This window comes from Mirounga leonina, unplaced genomic scaffold (genome assembly GCF_011800145.1).
Source record: "Mirounga leonina isolate KUSES-001 unplaced genomic scaffold, KU_Mleo_1.0 Mir_53, whole genome shotgun sequence".
Classification (NCBI taxonomy): Eukaryota; Metazoa; Chordata; class Mammalia; order Carnivora; family Phocidae; genus Mirounga; species Mirounga leonina.
Genome location: NW_023270807.1, coordinates 35,344,774 through 35,367,296, shown reverse-complemented (window position 1 = coordinate 35,367,296; position 22,523 = coordinate 35,344,774). Strand labels below are relative to the sequence as shown.

The 22,523-nt window shown below is 36.2% G+C and overlaps 1 protein-coding gene across 1 annotated transcript in view; it reads left to right on the top strand.

Annotated features, from left to right (window-relative positions):
* The window catches only part of TMEM30A (transmembrane protein 30A), a 33,549-nt gene extending 13,749 nt beyond the window's left edge, over positions 1 to 19,800 (top strand). Inside the window, 6 exon segments of the mRNA XM_034991580.1 lie at positions 5,834 to 5,941; positions 8,203 to 8,310; positions 11,681 to 11,768; positions 13,032 to 13,175; positions 14,206 to 14,412; positions 17,111 to 19,800. Coding sequence (XP_034847471.1) covers positions 5,834 to 5,941; positions 8,203 to 8,310; positions 11,681 to 11,768; positions 13,032 to 13,175; positions 14,206 to 14,412; positions 17,111 to 17,304 — 849 coding nt within the window. The 3' untranslated portion in view covers positions 17,305 to 19,800.
* Positions 19,801 to 22,523: the final 2,723 nt, after the last annotated feature.

The following is a 22,523-nucleotide window of genomic DNA, read 5'->3' as shown; positions in this document are numbered from 1 at the left end:
GCCCTCTAAGTATTCTTTTACGGGGCAAAGGGGACTGATGATTCTTCGGAAAAAGCAGGTCAGTAGAAGAAACTTGGGCTTGGGGTCAGAAATCCTTGGTTTTAGCCTAGTGCAAGCTATTGCTATTTGTGTGACCTTGGGCAGGTTTCTGAATGTGTTCTTTTTGTGTACAGTGGAAATAACAATATAGGATTTTGGTGAGAATCAGATGATATACAGTATGTGTGTAATAGAAAGGAATGTGTAAACAATATTGAAGGTTAGGTATGATTGCTTTTGTATCTATTTTGTACCATACATTATGCCTTGCATGTAGTAAGGCTTAATATGTTAATGATAATGGTTTTTTAAAAATTCCTTTCAGATTTTCCTGAAATCAAAAGACATACCAATTTTTTGTACATTTTGAAAACTATATCGAAAGATTGTAATGAAAATGTTATAGCTATCCCCCCTTATTCTTGGCTCCAATAAAATGTTCAGTTTTAATATACTGTAGTATAATTTATAAGATTTCACATTCCATCATATTAATTATTTTTGTTCAAATAAATAATATATATTCTTGCTTAATCACAATTAGTAATCCTTCTTTCCTACTTTGCCCTAGAAACTAAGCTGAAAGAGAGTGATTTGAGAGGTTTTTGTTCAAAGGCGTACAATATGGTAATAGGCACAGCTGGCAGCTTTTTTAAAAATCCTTAAATTAGTCTTAAAAAAGCAAAAATGTGCAGTTTTTTAAAATAAAAATTGAAAAAATTTCAATATAGCTTAATACAGATTTTAAAATATAGTCCTATCTTCTAAATGGTCTCATCTTTCATCTCTTCAGAATCATAAAACTTGGCTTTTAAGTGGGATATTGTGCATGAATAGGCCCTGAGTGGAAAGCTGTGGCCCAGAAGGCATAGTATAAATTACATATGCTTAGCCTCTCTTCATTTAGGAGACCTGTGTTTTTAGCTTGTTTTAGTTATGTATCTAACTTCTCCTAGATATTTGGTGTGAATAAAAATTTTCTCTAAACAAAGTTTTATTAGTAAGCAAATAAGCTTTGATGGAGAACATTTCAATATCAGAATATGACAAAACCAAGATTTATTAAATAGTTTCATAGTTTTTGACAAGCAATCAGATGTTGGGGCACCTGGGTGGCTCAGTGAGTTAAGTGTTGGACTCTTGAATTCGGCTTAGGTCATGATCTCAGGGTCCTGTGATCGAGCCAGCCAAGCCCTGCATCCAGCCTGCGCTCAATGGGGAGTCTGCTTGTCTCCCTCTCCCTTTGCCCCTCCCCTCACTTGCCCATGCTCATGTTCTCTCTCTCTCTCTCGCTGAAATAAATAAATCTTAAAAAAAATATATCAATCAGATGTTGCAATTAGTTACTGACTCTATTTTCCGTATACTGATTTTAGCCTTTTTTTTCAATTATAAGGAAAAACAACATATATAAAGTTTAAATGTTCAGTTTTAGAAATAAAGATTAAATGGCTTTTTTTAACTTTATTAAGATAAATAAAAGGCTGTTAATCATAAAATTCTTATTTATCAAAAGAGTGAGAACACAAGCAAGCCACAGAGTAGAAAAAAACATATTTAAAAGGACTATTATCTGAGGATAAAGGACTATTAAAGGACTATTATCCAAAATATGCAAGGAACTCTTAATACTCAGCAATAAGAAAATGAAAAATCCCATTAAAAATTGGGCAAAAGACCTGAAGAGATATCTCACCCAAGAAGATACACAGTATCTTAGTTTGGGCTCTTACAACAAAAGACCATAGACTAGGTGGCTTAAACAACAGATAGTCATTTCTCACAGTCTTTGAAGCAGAGAAGTCTAAGATCATGATGCTGGTAGATTGATTTCCTGATGAGAACCCTCATCCTGGCTTGTAGGAGGTCGCCTTCTTGCTTTGGGCTTACCATGGCAGAAAGAGAGCTTTGGTCTCTTTTCCTCTTTATTAAGGACACCAGTCCTGTCATAGGGACCACACTGTTATGACCTCATCTAAGCCTAATTACCTCCCAAAGGCCCACCTCCAAATGTTATCATATTGGAGGTTAGGGCTGCAACATATAAATTTTGGGGGGACACAATCAGTCTATACATTCCACCCTTTTGTTCCTCAAATTCATGTCCTTCTTGCATGCAAAATATACTTTGATTTCATCCCAACAACCCCCTGAAGTCTCAACTCATTCCAGCATCAACTCTAAAGTCTCATCTAAATATCAGTTAAATCAGATATGGGTGGCACTTGAGGTATGTTCATCCTGAGACAAAATGTCTTTCCAACTGTGAACCTATTTAACCAGATAAGTTATGTGCTTCCAAAATACAGTGGGGGAACTGACAGAGCATAGACATTCCCATTTGAAAGGGGAGAAAATTAGAGGAAAAAAGGGGTGACAAGTTCTAAGCAAGTCTTCAAAATCTAGCAAGGTAAATACTATTAGATCTTAAGGCTCAAGTGTAATCCTCTTTGGTTTGATGCTTTTCTACCTTCAGGACCCACTGGGCCAGACAGTCTTGCCCCAAGGCTCTTTCTTGGCTGCTGTCATTATCCTTAATGTCTATATTTTTAGCATCCCTCCAATCTCTTCCAGCCTCTACCCCTTACACAGTTCCAAAGCCACTTCTATCTTTGTAGGTATTTGTTACAGCAACACCCCACTTTTTAGTACCAAACTCTGTTTTAGCTTGGGCTGCTACGAAACAAAACAAAAAAACAGAACAGAAAACAGACTGGGTGGCTTAAATAACAGACATTTATTTCTCATGGTTTTGGAGTCTGGGTAGTCTTAAGATCAAGGTGCTGGTAGATTCAGTTCCTGGTTAGGACCCTCTTCCTCACTTGCAGATGCTGCCTTCTCACTTTGTTCCCACGGGACAGGGAGAGAAAGAGAGCTCTGGTCTCTGCTCATAAGGACACTAATTCCATCATGGGGGCCATACCTTCAGGACCTCATCTAAACCTAATTACCTTCCAACGGCCCCACCTCCAAATATAACCACATTGAAAATTAGTGCTTCAACATTGAATTTTGGGAGGATACATTTGGTCCCTAATATACAGATTGCAAGTAGTATATGAAAGATGCTTAACATATATCATTAGAGAATTGTAAATTAAAACAAGATACACTGTACACCTATTAGGATGGTGAAAGTCCAAAAACTGACAGCAGCACATGCTGGTGAGGGTGTGGAACAACAGGAACACAGGAACTCATTCACAGCTGGTGGGAATGCAAAATAGTATAGATAGTTTGGCAGCCTCTTAACAAAACTCAGCATGCTCTTACCATACAATCCAGCATTCCTACACCTTGTAATTTACTCAGACGGGCTGAAAACTTAGGTTCACACAAAACCTGCACACAGATGTTTATAGTAGTTTTACTCATAATTGCCCAAACTTGGAAGCAACCAAGATGTCCTTTAGTAGGTGAATGGATAAATCTGTGTTGCATCCAGAAAATGGAATAATGTTCAATGCTAAAAAGAAATGTTCTATTGGGGCACCTGGGTGGCTCCGTCGGTTAAGCGGCTGCCTTCGGCTCAGGTCGTGATCCCTGGGTCCTGGGATCGAGCCCCACGTCCGGCTCCCTGCTCAGCAGGGAGCCTGCTTCTCCCTCTCCCTCTGCCTGCCACTCTGCCTACTTGTGCTCTCTCTCTATCTCTCTGTCAAATAAATAAATAAAATCTTTAAAAAAAAAATGTTCTATCAAGCCATGAAAAGACATGGAGTAACCTTAAATGCATATTATTAAGTGAAAGAGACCAATCCAGATAGGCTACGTACTGTGTGATTCCAACTATACAACATTCTGGAAAAGGAACAACTGTGGAGACAGTAAAAAGATCAGTGGTTGCCAGTGGTTAGGGGAGGGAGGGATGAATAGGTAGAGTACAAAGGATTTTTAAGACCATAAAATAACTGATACAATAATGGTATATACATGTCATTGTACATTTGTCAAACCCCATGAAATGTACAACATCAAGAATGAATCTTTTTTTTTTTTTTAAAGATTTTATTTATTTATTTGACAGAGACACAGCGAGAGAGAGAGGGAACACAAGCAGGGGGAGTGGGAGAGGGAAAAGCAGGCTTCCCGAGGAGCGGGGAACCCGATGTGGGGCTCAATCCCAGGACCCTGGGATCATGACCTGAGCTGAAGGCAGACGCTTAACAACTGAGCCACCCAGGCGCCCCAAGAAGGAATCTTACTTTAACCTGTGGCCTTCGGGTGCTCATGATGTGTCAAGTAGGATCATCAGTTGTAACAAATCTACCGCTTTGGTGGGAGATACTGATAATTGGTAAGCTTGTATATGTATGGGGGCAGAAAGTATATGGGAACTCTGTACTTTCCACTCAATTTTGCTGTGAGCCTAAAACTGCTCTAAAAAAATAAAATCTATTTTTAAAAAATTCTTATAATGGAAACAAAGGCTCATATTAGCTATCAGGCCAGGTCTTCTGATACCAGCTGGTGTACTGCAATTCAATTCTGATAGTAACCACCCTGAAATAACATCAGACTCCACAGCTGTAAGGGCATGGTTCCCAACAAGATTGCCACCACTTTAGACACCAGCTGCAAGTTAGGTCCCCAGGCTACCCACACTTCTGGTCAACTAGCTACAAATCCAGGGGCTCTCTAAATCCACCCCCCCCCCGCCCCCCGCTGCCCAGACTTTCCTTCAGATGCCAGTTGCAAGTTTAGAGGTCTCCAGGCCATCTGTACTTCTGACCAATTGGCTATAAATCTGGGGTTCTTGTGATCCTTCTCAGTTTCAGTAATTTGCTAGAATGACTTAACTCAGGGAAGTGCTATACTTAGGATTACAGTTTTATTGTAAACAACATAAATTAGGACTAGCTAAATGAAGACCACACGTTAAGTTGAGGTCTGGGAGAGTCCTGAGTATAGAATCTTGTGCCCTCTCCCTATAGAATCAGGGCACATCACTCTCCTGCCACATCAGTGGGTTAACCAACCAGGAAGCACCCCTGTGCTTCTGTTTCCAGAGTTTTTTTTGACATTTCATGACACAGGTATGATTTGATCGAACATTGGTCTCTATATGATTGAACTAAATTTCCAGCCTTTCCCCTCTCCCCAGAGGTTGGGCTGGGCCAAAGTCCCTAATCACATACAGTCTTTCTGGTGACGAGCCCCTATCCTGGGCAGTCTCTAGCAGAAACTCTAGTGTGTGAATCAAGGGGCTTATAAAAAACAAATACACTCCTGTCATTGGAGAAATTCCAAGGGTTTTAGAAGCTCCCTGACAGGAAACCAGGACAAAGACAAGACAAATTCTTTATTTTACAACACCAGGTTTTTAAGAAAATGGTAGCTCTTGAGATACCTACTAGTTTTTTTTTTTTTTTAATATGAAAATGTACCATGGAAAGCTGAGGTGACTGAAAAGTATTAAAGATTGGAAGATTTAAGAGCAAAACTGATTTACTGATCTCTGTATCAACTTGGTATTTTAATTATTTAGACTTTATATAGCTATTTAAATCTTAATACATCATGCAGTTAGAATTTTATATCTGATTTTATGCATAAATATATTGCTCCTGGTAAAAAGGAGAGAGGAATTTACTTGGAAAGATGAGCTAGTAGGATAACATAGGACCCTTTTCAGTTTTTATTACCTTAGGTTGTCAAAATAAATTACCTTAAAAACTTTTTTTCTGGGCTATGCGTTGCTTCATTGGATTCATTTTTTTCTTCTAATAGCAAGTTATTTCACAGTGTATCCACTTTCTCCAAGGAAGTGCTTACTTACATTTTTTTTCTCTTACAGATTGATTATACCGGAACAGACCCTTCTAGTCCCTGCAATAAATGTTTGTCTCCAAATGCGACACCTTGTATTTGTACCATTAACTTCACACTGGAACAGTCATTTGAGGTCTGTATTCCCAATGTGTTAGAAAAGCCCTGCTTTTAAAAATATTGATATTTTATTAAAATTTTTTTACTACTTATTTCATTTTTGTAGAGAAGTCCGTATCCTTTTGAGGAAGATTGTTTTGTTGGACTATTGCATTATGCTGTCTGGTAATTAAATACATGTATCTATTTAAATAGTTTAGTACTTTATAAACTACATTTAAAACATTTTATCTTTTCACTGGAAAATTTTATTACTGTACAAATCAATGTATCATTTATATCAAATAAGTTTGCTTGCTTTTAGTACTAAAGTAAGTTTACTTTGGAAATTTACTAAGTCATTCATTATTTAATTGTATTATTTTTCTGTTAGATATGAATTACCATAAATGCAAACACATAGTGAAACCTTATTGATCTTTTATGTCCTGATAAGCAGTTAGAACACTACTCTGTGTGTGTGTGTGTAGTTGTATATCTTTTGCATTCATAACTTATTGGAAATTGAGCAGATGCTGAAGTACATAAAGATTCAGAATAGGCATGACAAGACCAGTTTGTGCTTTCATTTACCTAAAAATTGAGCTTAAAAATGGTTTTATTCTTCAGGAAGCAAAACTAATATTTGTCAACTTTTTAGATTTTTCTACACTTAAAATTTTCTTAAAGGGCTGGTAGACTTTTGTAGTCCCTGGTATGTGGTTGCCATCTAGTGGTTGTAGATGCTCTTGCACTGAAATAAAGGACAATAACACTATCTTAAAAAAAGTGAAAATACATTTGGGAGAAGACAGGAATTTACTCTACCTTGTTTCAGCAGACATAACATATAAGTTAAAAACATAAAAATTCAGATTTTTTCACTGTGATGAAGAAAACTGTAAAGATGGATGCATTAAGTTCTGCTTTTGTCTGAACAGGCAGAATTGAGATAAAACAGACTTGTAATGATTAGAAAGCTTCAGTAGTTTCCTTCCCCATTCAAAAACATCTATTTCAGAACTTCTCTTTCTGAAAAGCCCATTCTTTTGTGGGCTCTGTGTTCCTTCACAAGTCCAAACTGTGCACTGGACTAACAACAGCCTTTTCAAAGTTATTTTGTCTCAGTATTCATTGAAAGGATTTCTTTTTCAGTTTATCAGTTGAATTTACTGTACTGCTTCTTAATTGAGATGATCTTTTTTTAAGCATATTCTTTGTTTCTGTGATATTTTTGATAACCAAAAGTAGTTTTTATGTAAACATTTTCTCTTATGGAATGGGAAAGTTTGCATAATTTGACCTTTGAAAATCAAATTTTAAATAAGTAATTGTGTATGTGAAAATAGCAAATCAAATAAAGCCTACTTAAAATGTTATTTTTGATTATAGACTATAGAGGTAGCAACCAGAAAGGAGAGAATAGCTTAATGTTTTTGGTACCTCTTAAAACCTTAAGTCATTCAAGATGGTTTTGCGGTGCCTTCTAAATAATTGTAGTGTATGTAGGTCACCCTTCTTTCCCAAGTCATTCCAAATTGGCTCCTCCAACTATATTGAAGTATTTTTCTTGGTTGTTATGTATTGATTCATTATCTTAGGTACTTTACTAATTATTAATTTATTAATTACTAATATTATATAGTATCTTGTTGAGAAATGTATTATGTCTCAGTTCACGTTCAGAATTTACTTGGGCAATAAATGAAAGATTGACCATTATCCCTTTGAAAAGTTGACTGGGTGGAGACCAATCTGAATTGGAGAAAATTTGAAGTTGAAAGTAGAATAGGCTAATAGATACCTTGAGGGCTTTTTTTTTTCATGCAAATAGTACTTTTTTTTTTTTTTTTTAAAGATTTTATTTATTTGACAGAGAGAGACATAGCAAGAGAGGGAACACAAGCAGAGGGAGTGGGAGAGGGAGAAGCAGGCCTCCTGCCGAGCAGGGAGCCCGATGTGGGGCTCGATCCCAGGACCCTGGGATCATGACCTGAGCTGAAGGCAGACGCCTAACGACTGAGCTACCCAGGCGCCCCGCAAATAGTACTTCTTTGAAATCTTTAAGGATATTTCAAAGTTTATTCTTGAATTTTTGTAACATACCTTCTTTAACCTTATTTACAATTTGTAGTGTTTTAGGTTGTTAAGAATTGGCAGGATTCACTCCAGGACTTGTTTTTAGTTATCACAAATTCTAAACTAGTAAAGTCCAAATGACATAGCTTTTATGTATGCATGAAACAAGTTTATACACAGTAGTTTCATATGAAAATTGTTTTCCTTCTCTTTCTCTAGGGCAATGTGTTTATGTATTATGGACTGTCTAATTTCTATCAAAACCATCGTCGTTATGTGAAATCTCGAGATGATAGTCAGCTAAATGGAGATTCTAGTGCTTTACTTGTAAGTAAAATGATGGGAATATGAAAATGTGGTAGATATAAATAAGAATATGTGGTAATAGCTTAGTTAGAAATGTTAAATTTAATAATGTTAGGAGGAAATTAAAGTGTTACTTGTTATTTGTAGTTTGTTTAGTGAGGGTTTTTATTTTTTTATTATTTTTTAAAGATTTTATTTTTTTATTTGACAGAGCAAGAGAGCACAAGCAGGGGAAGCATCAGAGGTAGAGGGAGAAGCAGGCTCCCTTCTTTTTTTTTTTTTTTCTTCAAGATTTTATTTATTTGAGAGAGAGAGCTCGAGAGATTGAGCAAGAGAGCACAAGTTGAGGGAGAGGGAGAGGGAGAGGCAGACTCCCCGAGCAGGGAGCCTGATGTGGGGCTCGATCCCAGGGCCCCGGGATTATGACCTGAGCTGAAGGCAGATGCTTAACTGACTGAGCCACCCAGGTGCCCCAAAACAAGCTTCCCTTGTGATACCCAGCCTGGTTTGGGTTAGAGGATCTTAGTTTCCTGACTATTATTCAACTTTTCATAGTAATGGTTGGTGCCCAAGTATTTTATGTTATTGCTGCCAATGCAGCAAACCTTCAAGAGTTCCAGAGCTACTTAGGATTTCTAGAAACAGTGAATCTCTTAAATGCAATTTAGGACTATATTGTGACCAGAATGCTCCTGGTAAGCATGTGTCTGCTCTGTGTTATCTTTACTGGTTTTATTGCTAGTTCCTAATATTCGGGATCTCAAGAAATAACAAGTCTATTTAAAGATTCTGGTCAGGTCTGCAATATTTTGCAATACCATGTGAGGTTTTAGGACTCAAATCCAGAGAAGGTGATGTTCTGTGAGACACACCAAGTTCTTAGATCTTTCTGAATTTGTTGAGTGGGATTATAGATTGGACATGTTTAGAGTTGTTTTACAGTTCTTTTATTTAGATACACCCTCTCTTTGCTAAGAGCAAAAGAAGCTGGGATTGAGTCTTTTCCTACAGGTTGCAAGCAAAAAGCTTTTAGCCTAGACTAGAAATTGATGAATTTGTTTCTGTAAAGCCCAGATAGTAAATATCTTTGGTTTTGCAGGTCATATGGTCTCTGACACAGCTACTCCCCTCTGCCACTGTAGAATGAAAGTAACCAGTAGACAGTACTTATCATGAATGGGTTTACTGTTCCAGTAAAATTTTAGTTATAAAAACAGGTGGTGGGCTGGATTTGGCCTGTAGTCCGTTATTTATTGATTCCTGAGCTAGACCAAAATACACGATTTTAAGACCAGGTGGCTTTCAAAATTTTAAAGATTTTAAGAATGGACAGATTGAAGTCTAAGTTAACTTAAAACATTGTGTGTAAGGTCTTTCACAATCTGCTATCAACCTACCACTCCATTCTACTTCATTGTTTCCAACTCTTATCTTTAACGGACCTTTGGCTTGGCTGCCTTGGGTGATGTATGCTTCTTCCTAACCATTTCTGGGACCAAGTAGTCTGCCCTTTTGGCATTTACATTTTATTTGCTGAGGATGCTGGTTTAAGTTTTGCCCTGGAGGTCCTCTCACCTGGAGGCCTACTATCTTCTATAGCGCCCTTGGATACAAAATAACTTCTCTACATATTTAGTTCATTCATACCCTATCCCAAGTCACTTCTCACCTAGCTTAACAAACTCTCCCCACATCATGCATTCCCAACTCTCGCCACATTATCTGCCCTGGCCCTACTCTCAGGCCATTTTCTACATAGTTGCTATAGTGATCTTTTATTTTATTTTAATTTAATTTAATTTATTTATTTGAGAGACAGAGAGTGAGTGAGCAAGAGAGAGTACAAGCTGGAGGAGGGGCAGAGGGAGAGGGAGAAGCAGGTTTCCTGCTGAGCAGAGAGCCCAATGCCGGGCTCAGTCCCAGAACCCAATCCCAGGACCCTGGGGTCATGACCTGAGCCAAAGGCAGATGCTCAACCAACTGAGCCACCCAGGCACCCCTATAGTGATCTTTTAAAAAAATGTAAATACCACTTAAATAATCTTTCAGTGGTCTCCTAACATTTGAAGTAAAATCTCAGGATGATCTGAACTATGCATAATTCTCCAGTGTTACCATATGTCATTCTGCTTGTTCCCATACTCTAACTACATTCCAATTTTACCTTCTCATAAATAACAAGTTCTTTCTCAGTGACGTGTATTATTCTCTCTGCTTAAAACCCTCTTCTGCCTGCTTGTCACATGCTTGTCTCCTATTCTTTTTTAGGTCTTAACTTATGTGATACCACCTCCAGAACAAAGTTTTCCTTATCATAGATTCTCAAGTAATTTATTTTGCCATCCCCCATTAATTACTTGGCACACCACTTTCATACACCTACTGCAATTTGTAATTATATATTTACTTATTTGTCTTCTGTTTTCCCGATTATACTGTAAGCTCATGAAGGCAAGGAGCATTTTAATCACCATATACCAAGCACCTTGCCAGTGCTTAGCACATGGAAGGTATTTAATAAATACGTGTTGGATGAATATAGACACCTTCATCATGGGTCTTATTTTCATATAATTGTTGTATATGGATCTATTTCCTCTATTACACTGTGAGCTGCTTACTTTATTTATTTTTTCTGTGTCTAGCACCTTGCAGGATACATGGTTTATTAGGTACTCAGTAAATGGCGTTCCTAAACCAGTTACTGAAAAATATCTAGCATTGCTTAGTTCAGGATCTCTGGTGCATAGGTAATAAATAATATTTTCCTTTCTTGTAAAACTTCCTGAAGAATTCAGTGGCTAGAATATATTTGCCCTACTGAGAGTTTATTTATATTTAAAACCTCACCCTCCCTCCTTCTTTCCTTTGACATGGGACCATGGGATTAACCCAGAATTACACAATTTGAGATTATCTAGTTGAACATGTTCATTTTCTAAGGGAAGCCCGGGTAAATCAAGAGACTTGCCCAAAGTTACATAGTACATAGGTGGAACTAGAGCCTCCAGTCTACTTTCAGTTGAAGATTCCTTTTATTATGTCACAACTGGATTGACAAGACTGCTTCTTAATTTTTCTTGAGCAGAAAACTCTTCGTGATATGATTTTTGTGTTGATACGAAAATTTTTAAAAAGTCAATTTGATATATGCCTGTATGACAAAATATTTGCAAGGAAGGGTTACATAAAAAGGTAATATGGTGATGTTAAGAAATAATTTGAGTATTTAAATGTGGTGTTATAGTCTTTACAATACAGACTTATTCTGTATGCACTGCAAGTGAGACACATACAGGGATTGAATTTTTAATCAGTAATTATGGGTAGCTTATAGGTCTCCCAGAGGCCTATGTGATAATTTTTCTCTTCTTTTCCTTCTAAACATTAGAATCCCAGTAAGGAATGTGAGCCTTATCGAAGAAATGAAGACAAACCAATTGCTCCTTGTGGAGCTATTGCCAACAGCATGTTTAATGGTATGATACAGATAGAAACAAAGATACAGATTATAAACATATATAAATTGGAAAATTTGTATAATTTATTGATATTGATAGTCTAATAAACATGAATGAAGTTGAGAAATTGAACTTTTTTTTATTTTTAAAGATTTATTTATTTGAGAGAGAGTGCACGCAAGTATACGTGTGCATATGCAAGTGGGGGGAGGGGCAGAGGGAGAGAATCTTCAGGCAGACTCCATGCTTAGCACAGAGCCCAACTCCACATGGGGCTCCATCTCACGACCCATGAGATCATGAGCTGAGACAAAACCAGGAGTCGGATGCTTACCTGACTGAGCCACTCAGGTGCCCGGAGCAACTTTAAAATAAATATATCAATTAATTATTTAATGGGATGTTATAATGTTTTGTGACTTTTTTTTGAGAATTCTTGTATTTTAAGAATGAATCTCTCTCTGGGAAGAAAAAGCAGAGACATTCTGCTAGCCTTCATATTTCATATATTATAAAATAAAAGCCAGGCTGCCTGTTCCACCAACTCTGAATGTTTATACCAGTACAAAGAAGCTATAGTTGATCATTTAAAGCAGCACTGTCTGATATTCATATAATGTAAATCATCAATGTGAGACATGTATGTATGTTAACATTTTCTAATAGTCACATTAAAAACAAAAGCAAGTGAAATTAATTTTAATAATATATTTTATTGAATCCAAATACTACCTTTTTACCTATAAATGATACTCAGTATATAAAATTTATGAGTAAGATATTTTGTATCTGTTTTTTTGTATTGAGTTTTTTATTTCTGAAATATATACTTACAAAACATATTCATTTAGACCAGCCATAATTTCAGTGGCTCTGTAGCCATGTAGCTAGTGGCTACCATATTGGACAGTACAGATAGAGAAATGCATAAACCAGAAACTATTTAAGAATGTGTTTTTTAAAGGAAAGGAGGAGAAGCAGATTTACCCTGCAAATTATTTTATTTGGGTTAATATTAAAACATTTGACCTTATTACATATCAGTTAGCCATGTAGGAGAAGTGATCTCTAACTGTATTGAGGAAAGAGAAGTCCATCTAGGATGATAAAGTTACCATAGATAATTCACATATAAGTAAATCAAGAGCAAATGTACATTATATGCCTGCCTACTCTGTTACAGACACTTTTGGGGGCAGATACCAGATCCTTATTTCTCATAGAGTACAGTAGGTGCTATGGATCTTCAGTATTTTACAGTTTCTTCTTCTTTGTATTTAGATACATTAGAATTGTTTCTTGTTGGCAATGAATCTTATCCTACACCTATTCCTTTGAAAAAGAAAGGTATTGCTTGGTGGACAGATAAAAATGTGAAATTCCGGAATCCCCCTGGAGGAGAAAGTCTAAAAGAACGATTCAAAGGTAAAATTTACTAATATTTCTTTAAAACGTGATATAAGCTAGGAGTTTTAATGAAGTACCTAAAATTTTCTATCTTTAGAATCTTAAAAATGTTTATGCTTTTTTAAAAAACAACTTTTCTTAACTTCATACCGATTTAGGTAAAATATGTTGTATGTTCTAATGTACTGAAATTCTAAAGGAAATGTATATGTACTTCTAATCTTGAATTTTTCTAGTATTTTCTTATAAGCATTTCAGCCATTGTCTTTTTTTTTTTTTTAAAGATTTTATTTATTTGACAGAGATAGAGAGAGGGCACAAGTAGGCAGAGTGGCAGGCAGAGGGAGAGGGAGAAGCAGGCTCTCCGCAGAGCAGGGAGCCCGATGCGGGGCTCGATCCCAGGACCCTGGGATCATGACCTGAGCCGAAGGCAGCGGCTTAACCGACTGAGCCACCCAGGCGCCTCTCAGCCATTATCTTTTAAAACTGTAGGCAAGGGACGCCTGGGTGGCTCAGTCGGTTAAGCGGCTGCCTTCGGTCCGGGTCATGATCCCGGGGTCCTGGGATCGAGTCCCACATCAGGCTCCTTGCTCAGCAGGGAGCCTGCTTCTCCCTCTCTCTCCCTCTGCATGTTATCTCTCTGTCAAATAAATAAAATCTTTAAAAAATAAATAAATAAAAAATAAATAAAACTGCAGGCAAATTTGTTTTGAACAGACCCAATTTTTTATTATAGTTATAAATTAAAATTTATTTTTGATTCTGTGCCTCAGTTTCACAGTGCTGCTTTTTGGTATATACTCAAGGGCATACTTTTAGTATTTTCCTAATGGAGGTAGTCATCAAATCTTTTTGATTTTTTGTTACATGAGGAATTGGTTTGTCTCTAGATTTTAAGACTTTCTTAGAATATATTTATACCTTTGAAAATACGAAAAATACTCAAATTGTATATTGTATATTTTTGTTTTATTTGAGTGAATTTTCAGTGAAACTCTTAATAGAATTGAATATTTTGTTCCCTCCCCTCACCCCCTTTTTTTTTAAGGTACAACAAAGCCAGTAAACTGGGTTAAACCAGTGTACATGCTGGATTCTGAACCAGATAATAATGGGTTCATAAATGAGGATTTTATTGTTTGGATGCGTACTGCAGCATTACCTACTTTTCGTAAGTTGTATCGTCTTATAGAACGGAAAAGTGATTTACATCCAACATTACCAGCTGGACGATACTATTTGAATATCACGTACAGTATCCTTTTTTCGCCATGTGCACAGATTCACAGAATTTGAAAGGAGTGTAGTTCAGCCTTATCTCAGTTATGTGAGATGATAACTCTGTTTTAGTTTTGATCTCTGCATTTTTATAAGAGTATGTGTGTATATATGAGAAAGTATCTTTTCATTTTTATCTTCCAGAAGTCTTTTTTTTTTTTTTTAAAGATTTTATTTATTTATTTGAGAGAGAGAGAATGAGAGACAGAGAGCATGAGAGGGAAGAGGGTCAGAGGGAGAAGCAGACTCCCCGCCGAGCAGGGAGCCCGATGCGGGACTCGATCCCGGGACTCCAGGATCACGACCTGAGCCGAAGGCAGCCGCTCAACCGACTGAGCCACCCAGGCGCCCTATCTTCCAGAAGTCTTAAATTTTGATATACTTTGTACTAGGATTCAAGCATATTATTTGGTAACATTATTTAAGATGCTGGTTTTCGGTTTATTATTAAGCTAAATATTTCTACAATGGAGGTAATTGAGCTTAATTCAAAGGCTGGTAAGCATAAGTTGATGCTAAATAAGCATTGGTGGTAGTGGGCTGTTTTAATATATATTTTTAGATATTAAAAATCAGTGGATGTTAGTTCATATCAACGTAATTGTTTATAACTATTGTTCCATTCATAGTACCAAAACATTTTTATCATTGGCTGTATTATTCCACATTAATAATTCAGGTGTACTTTTCAGTGCTTATTAATATCATTTATTTCATTCTAATTATATATTAACATTGTACTAAGTACTGTCCGTGCATTGTTTTATTTAACTGAAGCATTATGAGATGGGTATCATCTCCATGTCATAGATAAGAATACAGGAACATAGAGCATTTAAGTAACTTACCCAAGGTTGTACAGGTAATAAGTAGAAGAGTTGGGGTTCATAATCAAGCTATTGCCTCCAAAGGCCATGACTTTACTGTCAGCCACTGAAACTGTTACGGGCTGTATCCCTAGCTACTTTACTCAAGTAGTCAGACCAAGCCACATTGGCCTGGATACAAAGTCTTCCTTAGCTGGAAATATTGGACACTACCTTTTATTCTAAACACAGTCCTTATATTTTTTAATCTGTAGCCCACTGCTTACATATATCATGAATGAAAAAAAGTTTCTCAAATATTAGCATTTGAATGTTTGCTAATGATCTTTGCATTTTTGAGTTTTCATAATCCAAATTAGCCATAAATGTATAGTTTCAGTTTTATAATGCATTAGCAAATGGTTAAATTAATAGACCTAATTTCAAAAGAAATGTCTTTTTGGATCTTAATCTCTTGATTTTGCACCCGAGTATGCAACTGAATAAGACCTGATGGTGACAGGCTAAAAATAGCCAAAGTTTTGGAACCTAGGCCCGCATGGGAGCAGTTTTACACAGACAGATCCAGTTGAAGTCCTGATAGATAGAACATTATCCTGAGGCTACTGCCAAAGTAGAAGGCAACGCTATCACAGTTAGCATCCAAAAGATCTAGTAAGGTATAAGGGCATATACAAGCCTGAGAGTATAATAAAGGGAAGTCTTTGGAGTACTCAGTACTTTGTCTTAGTTAACAGACTATTTGCATCCCAGGCATTGAGAAGAGAACTGTCAGGAGGAATGTAGGCTCTCAAAGATTGATGAGACTGGGATTTTGGTCTGCAAAGCATCAAGGGTAGTTACAAAAATTACATATGAGGTGGGAACCTAGATATTAGAATTAAGACAGAAGCCCATTTGGGGGGGTTGGGATACAGAGAGAGGCTAGATGGGTGATTTGATACTTTGTCCCCCAGAGTGTTTTATTAGTTAGAACTCTTATTATAGTCATTCCTGGTTCAGGTTAGGAATGATTTAAGAAACTGTCAGAGCCTGCTGTTTGGAGTAATAGGGTCCATCTGTGGGGATGGAAAATTGCAGAAGCTAGAGGAACAGATGGGGCCTAAACTTGATTCAGAAGGTGCTTTTGAAAAGGTTGTAAACCTTTCATGTAGGGATTTAGTTCTGTCTTCTCTGCCCTAATTCTCGCCAAAATCTTAGAATTGGTCCATGTAGATAGTTTATCCAGTATAATGGTGTCCCATTTCTTTAATCTCTTTAACACTCCACCCTTCACTTCTACTCTGTTTCAGCCATCAGCTCTGTATCACACCATGAGTTTTGTTGTTGCTCCGAATCAGCAAGTTAAAACTTCAGTATCATACTCTTTGACCTTGTGCTCAGAGTCCTCTCATATTCTCATAATTACTCTCTCGTTCATGCTCTTTGAGCTCACAGAGACCTCCAGTCTCTTCATTCTTCCTTTTTCTTCTGGTCTGTCAATCTCCTCTTCCTTTATGGGTTTTATTGCTGTTCATCTGAAATACTTGTTTTACATTACATTTCTTTGTGGCCTTTTGCCCCTACTGTGTAATGAGAGTAAAAGTACCTGACAAACCATATAACCCTTAGTTTGAATTTGGTTGTTTTTACTTGTAAACTGTATTGTTTTTACTACTAATGTTTAACTTGCTAAATCAGTGCTTCAAGGTAATAATTATATAGTTATTTTGTGATTCAGAAAATGTGAGTAAGGTGCCTGTTGTTATAGAATTATACCAGTGAATTACAAGCAATTAAATGCCAGATTTTTAAGTTGTATTTTAAAAATTGACTAGACATGGAAAAGTCTTCCTATACACTCTTCAGATTACCCTGTACATTCTTTTGATGGACGAAAACGGATGATCTTGAGCACTATCTCATGGATGGGAGGAAAAAATCCATTTTTGGGGATTGCTTACATCGCTATTGGATCCATCTCCTTTCTTCTGGGAGTTGTACTGCTAGTAATTAATCATAAATATAGAAACAGTAGTAATACTGCTGACATTACCATTTAATTTTATATTCTGAAAACAAATTTACTGCATGTGCATCAAGGCCAGTCCTATTCAACCTAGCTTTCGAATGCCGATATCTGGTTAGTATGTCATTTTTGAAGTTGGCACATAACTTTTTTTTTAAAAAAGCAGTTTTTGTCCTTTGCTTCTTTATGGATGTCTTATGGAAATATATGACGGGTATGAAACAAATTAACTACATTGATCATATCAACACTGTAACTGCTGAAATGGCATTCTACTGTTTGCTTTTTGTTGGGTCAGGCCATATGATGCATAGAGCCTCTTTCCTGTGAAATGCATCTACTGCTTAAATGTTTATGCTGTGTTGATAATATTATATTGACATATGATGCTGTATATGTGTGCCTGTTGTGAAGAAAGGGATTACAAGATGTATGAATATAATGACTTGCTAACCTTGCAGGATTCAGAGTTATAAAACGATGAAGAAAGACCAAATTAAATAAAACACTTCATCATTTTCATGTGTCATGTGTAAAGGCTTAAAGTACCATCTTTGTTGAGGTGGTTCATGTATTCAATTTATCCAGTACGGTTCTTTGTCAAGTTTAGCTTTGATTTCAATGGACAAGGGCATACTTATTCTTGTCTAGCGTAGGAATTAATGGTCATGTCTGAAGAGGTCAGGTGGGTCTCAGGTGGGAGAATTTAAAATTCCTTTTTCCATTTGGTTAAGATGTTGCAGTCAGGAACCCCAGCTCACTTGATAAGTTTTTACATGTGATCATTTCCCTTGAAGCTTATACTTCATAAGGGATACAAGAATATAGGTGAGATGGGAAAACTTGGCAGACCTTCATCTTCTGCCTCAACTATAAACCAGATGTAAATGTTCAAAGGAGACTGTTTTCATTCTGTGGTATTTAACATTCAGAAATTTGCTTCAGCATTGGAAATACCTCAAGCTGTTTTTATTTTGCAGGTAAGTTTTGATTTAAGTACTAATGTTATATTGTGGAAATTTTAGAAAACAGTAACCTTCATTTCTTCTATATTCATTCAATTTTTGTATATAGGTCAAATGTGGATGTGTATGTACATTCTCTTTACTTAAGGTACCAATTATTTTGGTTGGTTTTTCCTAAAACATACTTTAAAAATAAATTCTTTAAATTTCCTAATTAAATTCTGGAGATTTTACAGTATGCACATGATAAATTATAATATATATATGGTTGAATTTATTTTATTTTCTATTAACTGGAATTATTTTAATATTCCTTATTGAATAAATGCCGTAATTTGTTTGCTATGGAACTTATTCTTGAATGTAAACTTATTTTTTCACATGCATGAAAATGTATGTCTTAATCAGAGATGGCTTAATTGCATTGAAATTGCCTTTTTTTTTTTACTAAAATAACTCATGTTTGTATAGAAGAATAGCTTTTTATTCAGAGTTTGTAATGACTTCCTTCAGTTATATTTTAAATCAAAATGTCTGGGTAATGTATCAGTTTTGATTAATATATGTTTTTTAAAAAAAAACAAAAATAATGTAATGGTTAATAGAAATGTGCCACACTTTGTAAGTTTTGTATAATATGAAATTCAGTTAAAAGAACTTATAGTTCATAATGACTTTTAACTGGTAGAATATTACTTGCATGAGGTACTTACTGTATGATTATCCTGAAGTTTCTGAGTGCATAGGGTATTCTTTGTCTAAAAATATCCTTTGTTTTGTCAGTCCTTCAGAATATTGTTATTTATTCTGATAATTGACCCTCTTGCACATGGCAGTTTATTTTCTGGGATACATCATTGGGGGGAAAGGTTTTTGCCAGTCTTTCCAGGTTGAGTTTATGTTGTTTAAGGAGGACTGCCATCCTGAATCTCTTTTTCTGATTAGGCGACCAAAGGTGCCGCTAAAGAAAAATTGAAAACCTTTCCAACACTTTCTCATCTGTGGTGAAGACAGAATCTTAAAATATATTTGGAGTTTTATCTATTTTACAAGTTCATTGATGGCCTAATTCCCTTCCGGTCTCCTGCCATTTGAGCTCTGAGGGATTCCTGTTACTAATTATGAAGAATGTGGAACATTCAGATGGCCTATGTGAAGCATGGTGGGGGGAGGAAAACATTTCTTTCTTATGGGTTTTATGCTCATCTTTTGGAAATATTGATGTCATATTCAACTTTCAGAGAATCATATTGCATTTTATTGCATTTAGGTTAAGTAGAAGGCATTGAAGAATGCATTGACTTACAGGAAGTATTTTGATATATGAAGTTTCCCAATTGAAGGAATTATTTAATAAGTAAGAGCTAAGAAATTTCATTGAAATCATAAGGCAGTTAAAAATAAAATGGGAAAAATAACTACTACCTAATGGAGAATTACTCAAGAGGAGAGTCAAGTGAATATTTTTGTTTATTAGTTAGTAACAGTTGATTTGTAACCTTGATTATATTTAAAGATAATGTTCTGCTAGTATGTTCTGTATTAATAAAAATGAACAAAATTAATTTTGCTGTGTTCAAGTGTCTTGCTAAAATAATAATGCCCAGTGTTTTTGCTAATGTTGAACACTAAATTTTAGCTCAAGGTCAATAAGTCCCAAGTTTTAACATTTCCATGTCTAGATTTGATTGCCAATATGTGTATGTGTTAATCACTTTGACAGCATTAACTGCAAGATTTGTCTGTATTACTGAGAAACATCTCTTACCAGGAGGTGGTCAGATTGTCACCTGAATTATAGGCTGATGGGCTAAATTTGGTATTAGATCAAGGAGATGTCTGATAAATAGAAAAGGAAGAACTGGTAGAGAAGCAAGGATAATGAAAATAATGAGGAGGGCAGGGCATACAGGAAATGAAAAACCAGACCAGGAAAGAGGAACCGCTGACTGTAGGGTTAATCAATGCTGGTGAGCCTGCTCACCTCTTATCTTCATGGACACACTGCCTTAGAATTATTGCATGGTCCTTTGTTGATTAAGATGAAAAGTTTTGTTCTTTGTGAACACGGTTATTTTGAGGGGAAGGTGGAGGGAGTAAGGAAGTGCTGTTCCAAGAAGACATTTGATGCATAAATGTTTGTTGTAGAGTTTGGATGATCTAGTCAAGTGTTAGAGCTTTTTTTTTTTTCTTTAGCCCATGCCCCATTTAATAAATATAAATCATATTTCCCCTATGTCATTTGAAATTTCAAAATAAATACGTCTAAAATCAAATCAGACCATGGTGACCTTATTTGCTTTTATCTATTCGTAAATATATAAATTTACATCTTATCAAAGTAACGAGTATACACACTTAAAAAACAATCTCCCTGTCCCAACTTTTTTTTTTTAAGATTTTACATATCCATTTGTCAGAGAGAGAGAGAGCATGAGCACACAAGTAGATGGAGTGGAAGGCAGAGGGAGAAGCAGGCTCCCCATCAAGCAAGGAGCCCGATGGTGGGGCTGGATCCCAGGACTCTGGGATCATGACCCGAGCCGAAGGCAGACACTCAACTGACTGAGCCACCCAGGCGTCCCTCCCTGTCCCAACTTTAACTTTCAGAGATAATTACTTTGAGTCAAAAGTTTCTTTTGGTATTTGTTTTAGTATATCTAAATAATAAAATAATATGACTATTATACTATTGCTTGATTTAACAGTTTTAGGCATTATTATCTTCTTGATAGTGTTACCTGAGGATTTAGCTCTTTGTGTTACCTACCTCCTTTTCTCCCATTATGTTATTATAGTTATATTTAGTAAATACAGTAGCTATTGTTTAATTATGACTATAGAACAAAGCAATGCACCATGATTACATTTTTCATCATTTTATTTTGCCTAGAATTAGTAATTGCCTCATTTTTAACACATAACTTTCTGGAAGCCTATCTTAAACTTTGTTCAGTTTCTCTTTCAGGTCCATCATGTTCTCATCAATAGTTTTGAAGGGTTTTTGTCCCCAAATATCAGATAATCTGATTCCCTGTTTTTACTAGGGTGGTCTATTCTGTATTTGTCCTTCTAGGCCCATCTTTACTGTCGTTCTCTTGGCCAGTTACACAGCCATTATCCCATGACCTCCTCTTGTCACCCTTCTGTGTTGGATCTGTTTCCTGGTTTATTCTCTAGTTTACTGGAGCACTTCCTAAAGCACTTAAAGCTTCCCAAGAGGTGTATATGAGAGGCCAGTTTTCTGAGTCCTTACATGTCTAAAATGCCTTTATTCCGTTCTCACAATTTCATTGATAGTTTGACTACCTATACAAATAAACTAATTTTCCCTCAGGATTTTGAAGCTATTGCTCCACCCTCTTCTAGGTTTCACTGTTACTTTTGAGAAATTGGATTCTGTCCTAATCAGATCTTGGACCGCCTAGACTGATGCTTAATTTTCTTCTCTTTTTCTCCAGTTGTTTAGACACTATTGTGTTTGTGCTTTCTAGAAGATTTCTTCATTTTGATCTTCCAGCATTATCTTCTGTTAAATTTTTTGTATATTTAAAAAGTATTCTAATTTCTAAGCCTTCTTTTATTTCTATTCTGTTTCTGAAATATAGTCGTCTTAGTTCACAGATAAAATGTTTTTCTGGGGACATATATGCTTTTCTTTCCTCTATTAGCATCGATTTTTGTTGTTGCTATTTTAAATTTTAGGTTTTTTTCTCTTGTTCATGTAGGTGACTTTCTTTGTATTTCTGGCTATTCTTGACAATCTGTCATATATGAATGGCCCCCCAAAAAACTAATTGAAAGCTTTTTGTGCCAGTGCTTGACAAGTGATAAGCTTCACTAGCACAGTGCTACTCAAAAATGCCACTCAGTGAATTATTTGTTCCTGTTCATGATAAAAAAGTTAGACAAGTAATAAAGAGTTGGCAGGTCAACAACTGTAGGTGGACCAAATTTTGAGAAGTACTGCATTAGAGAATGATTGTCACAGAGCCAGTCATTTGACTGAAGGCCTTTTCTTGGGGCTGTTCAGTTTCTCTAGGGAATTCTCTGGTCTTCTGCAGTAGGAAGGGGTCAAGGAGGGTCTGCTTTTCTCCTGCCTTTAACTGCTTCTGCCTTGTCCTCCACCTCACCTTCTGTTTTCTACTTTATGCATATTTCTGTATACCCGTCCCTCTGCATATCCCTTCTACCTGGTTGTCTTCCATTACTCTATCCAGATAAAAGTGGAGACAGTGATGGAGGTGAGAGATTGTCTTTGTTTGGCTGAGGAGATAGGATGGAGGTC